The sequence below is a fragment of the Dipodomys ordii genome, unplaced genomic scaffold, assembly GCF_000151885.1.
Source record: "Dipodomys ordii isolate 6190 unplaced genomic scaffold, Dord_2.0 Scaffold147, whole genome shotgun sequence".
NCBI classification, from domain to species: domain Eukaryota; kingdom Metazoa; phylum Chordata; class Mammalia; order Rodentia; family Heteromyidae; genus Dipodomys; species Dipodomys ordii.
Genome location: NW_012267363.1, coordinates 578,640 through 582,352, shown reverse-complemented (window position 1 = coordinate 582,352; position 3,713 = coordinate 578,640). Strand labels below are relative to the sequence as shown.

General features: G+C 45.6%; 2 protein-coding genes across 2 annotated transcripts in view; one reads left to right on the top strand and one right to left on the bottom strand.

Moving 5' to 3' along the window:
- Positions 1–1,921, bottom strand: part of Dcakd (dephospho-CoA kinase domain containing) — a 15,714-nt gene extending 13,793 nt beyond the window's left edge. Inside the window, exon 1 of the mRNA XM_013031933.1 lies at positions 1,759–1,921. The gene's annotated coding sequence lies outside the window, so the exon portion shown is untranslated. The remainder of the gene's footprint in view (positions 1–1,758) is intronic.
- Positions 1,922–2,183: 262 nt separating this feature from the next.
- Positions 2,184–3,713, top strand: part of Nmt1 (N-myristoyltransferase 1) — a 64,087-nt gene continuing 62,557 nt past the window's right edge. Inside the window, exon 1 of the mRNA XM_013031994.1 lies at positions 2,184–2,335. Coding sequence (XP_012887448.1) covers positions 2,205–2,335 — 131 coding nt within the window. The 5' untranslated portion in view covers positions 2,184–2,204. The remainder of the gene's footprint in view (positions 2,336–3,713) is intronic.

The window sequence follows — 3,713 nt, the reverse complement described above, 5'->3', positions numbered from 1 at the left end:
GAAAGTGGTGCTGTGGCACAAGTGGTAGAGCGCTAGCCTTGAGCTGAAAAGCTGAGGGACAGTGCCCAGGCCCAGAATTCAGGCCCCACAACCGGACCTCCCCCCCCCCCAAAAAGAAAAGAAAACACAGGACTAGGAAGTTAGGATACCAGATTTAAGGTGCAGGCTCTGTGAAACTGTATATCATTAATTTGGGGGCAAATCCAATTAACTTCCAAGTTTCTTTCCTTATCTATTCCATAAGGTTATAATGAGCTCAAGGAGGTAAGATGTTCACAAAGTTAAATCTAACAGGTAAGTAAGTAATTCATGTGGGGGGGGGGGAGAGAAGGGGAGAATGTCCTAGGGCTTGAATTCAGGGCCTGGGACTTGAGCCATGGTTCCATTTCTAGCTTTTTGGTAGCTAATTGGGGATAAGAGTCTCACAGACTTTCCTGCCCAGATGGCTTTGAACCTGGATCCTCAGATCTCAGCCTCCCGAATAACTAGGATTACAGGTCTGAGCCACCCATGCCTGGAAGATAATTTTTTTTTTTTTTTATCTCTGACCTCCCATGTCACTACAAGTCATCAATGTTTGTTTGTTTGTTGTGCTGGGGATTGGCTCGCAAATGCTAGGTAAATGCCCTACTAATGAACAGCATTCTCAGTGCTAATACAGTATATGGTGAAAACACTCTTGTACTGGAGAGATGAGTGTAGGTGGACTGCCTTTAGCTCAAGTGGGCTGCTTTAACGGCTTTCTAAAGTCAGATGGAAATGATTGGAGGTTATCTGAAGCTTTAGATTATAGTTACTTTTCTACTCTCCTGCTCCTGATTATATACAGTTCACTATATTTAGCTCTAGATTTGATTTTCTTTCTCTGAGTCAGATGGGAAATGCTTCTTCCCACCATACCCTTCTTCTCATGTTGAGAGTTTCCCAAGAAGCAAAGATCATTTCCCTTTTTGGCCATGTAGTTCTCAGAAAGTGCTAATCCTTCCCTCACCACCCACCACAGCCAGCCTAAATAGGAAATCTCCAAGAATGGGAACCATGTCCTTGGGTTCTCAGGCCTTTGGTGAGATTACTCAACCACAGGCGTGAGATTTGATGAACTGAAGCTTTCAGTCAAGGCTAAATAGATTTACAGTATCACGTCTACCTTCTAATACTTTTTTTTTCAGTGTCTCAATACCAGTATTAGACATTGAGAGTTAAAGAATTTAGAGGGCCTAGGAGTAGACAGATATGGATTAGTATATTGATTTTGCCACTTACTAGCTATGTGACTGTGCAATTTATCAACTTCTCTGGGCTATGTGTTTGTCTTAGTCTGTGAAAGAGGAGAAAAATAATGACACCCACATTACATCCAGGCTTGTTGTGAGGGCGATATGAGATATACTAAAAGCCTTATTTACACTTATTTACACATCAGTGCTCATTAGAGTAGTTGTGGAGGGCTTTAGTGGGGAACGAACAGGACAAGATATGCAGAAAATCTCGTGGAGACCATAACGTGAAGTCCAAGATGAGGAGAGCCCTTCATGCCAAGGAGTCGGGTCTCCTGGCTCAGGGTTAGTGATGCACCTTGTGCTCCCGCCTGTCAGGAGACCTCAAACTGCCAACGACTTGGAGCTACTCAGGGTCTCAAATGAGGACGATGTCTAAGAGCAAACCTGGGTCCAGGCAGCAAAGTCTCCTCCAAGAAGTTCTGGGTGAATTAAGTTTCCCAGCGGCTAGCGTCCACACACTTAAGTCTCTCTCACTTACCTGGGAATGGTGACGGCCCGTAACGACAACCAATAATGGCTTAACCAGGGAGTAGCAGCGGAAGCCTGAAATCAAACCTTGGACTTTGGAGGCTCCACGTCTCAAGCCCTAGTCCAACATTGAACTACAACTCCCAGAATGCATCGCGGCCGCCGGCATCCAGACGGTGGTCAAACCCTGCCAACCTTGAGGCCCAGTTTCCCGTACAGCTCGGCCGAACGCCGGGGGGCTTCCGGGATTGCTGTCCACACCTCCCAGCACAGCCTCCCCTCGTGATTTCTGGGTATTGTAGTCCATATTGTTCCGGTTTCCCTGAAATAAGCTGCTTTTGGTAGCCGCTCCCTTCCTCATAGAAACTACAAAACCCAGAATACAGCGCAAATTTTCCTCGCCCAATAGGAGCCCCTCATGTAGCGGGGCGCGGAGCCTGGCTCTGGCAACTCAAGATGGCGGACGAGAGTGAGACAGCAGTGAAGCCGCCGGCACCTTCGCGGCCGCAGGTGATGGAAGGGAACGGAAACGGCCATGAGCACTGCAGCGATTGCGAGAACGAGGAGGAAAACAGCTACAACCGCGGGTAACGAGATGATTGGAGTCCAGTTCCTGTCCAGTCTCCCGCAACCTGGGTCTCTGAGGGTGCGGGGAAGTCACCGGGAGCTTAGCCTAACCCCACCCCCATGTTTTTATTGGCTAAGACATTGGGATCCAATCTGGCGATTGGTTGCTGCCCTTGTCAATTTACTAGGGGTGGGTGCTTGGTATATTAAGGGCCGGAGACATTCAATACTTTTATTATATAAAAGTTCTTCTGTGTAATGTTGCACTCGTGTGCTTCAAGCGCGATCGAGGAACAGAGCATGTAACATCGAACATGGATTTCGGTGGTACAGCACAGGACAATATAATAACTACAGTTCAGAAGGAACGTTACTTGTAAAGGTGTGTGAACAACGTGGCTAGTAATAAACGAATAATAAAACATTTCGCTGCAGTTTACTTTCAGTGAGGAAATTGACCAGGCCATACGACCCATATATATAATTATGTTGTAAAATATCACTACCAGAGAATTCCAAAATATAAACTCATAAACTATAGGTCATTAACGGTATGGTATTTTAATTCATACAGTGTCTCTCCAAATGATCTTTGTGTCTTGTACACAATTAGGTCGTGCATCTTTGCTCTGTTAACTTATTAAGTACAGGAAACTTCAAGAAATTGATTGATGGTATCTCTTGGACAGTACTTTATATCTGTGGGATGACTCCCACATATGCTGTATACTTAGGGTCTACTTATTTGTTTCTTGAGAAGAAGGAATGCATCTGATATTTGAGTGTTGAGTTTTTTCCCAAGTCAGTTTTCACTTTTGTAAGCCACTGTGTATCATTCATCTTCATATCTGGTATCTTAGTATCTGATGATTGCCCTCCATTGTGTGAGACTGTTCTGGGTTTAAAACTGCTTAACTTAAGTGGTCTGGTTTTTATAAAAGCCATCTTGTCATTTGCAGTAACTGTTAATTCCTAAACTCTATCCAGGTAAGACCAAAGGAAAAGTAGAAGGTTGAGGTCTTTGTGTAAGCTCTTCTTTACACACTCTCTCTCTTTCTCTCTCTTTCTCTCTTTTGCCAGTCCTGGGGCTTGAACTCTGGGCCTGGGCCCTGTCAATGAGCTTCTTTTGCTCAAGGCTAGCACTCTACCACTTGAGCTACAGCACCACTTCTGGCTTTTTCCGTTTATGTGGTACTGAGGAATCGAACCTAGGGCTTCATGCTTGCTAGGTGAACACTCTACTACTAAGCCACATTTCCAGTCCCTCTCCTTTTTTGGGGGGGGGATCCGGTTGTGGGGCCTTAACTCTGGGCCTGGGCGCTGTCCCTCAGCCCTTCAGCTCAAGGCTAGTGCTCTACCACTTGAGCCACAGCGCCACTTCCGGCTTTTTTCTTTTTG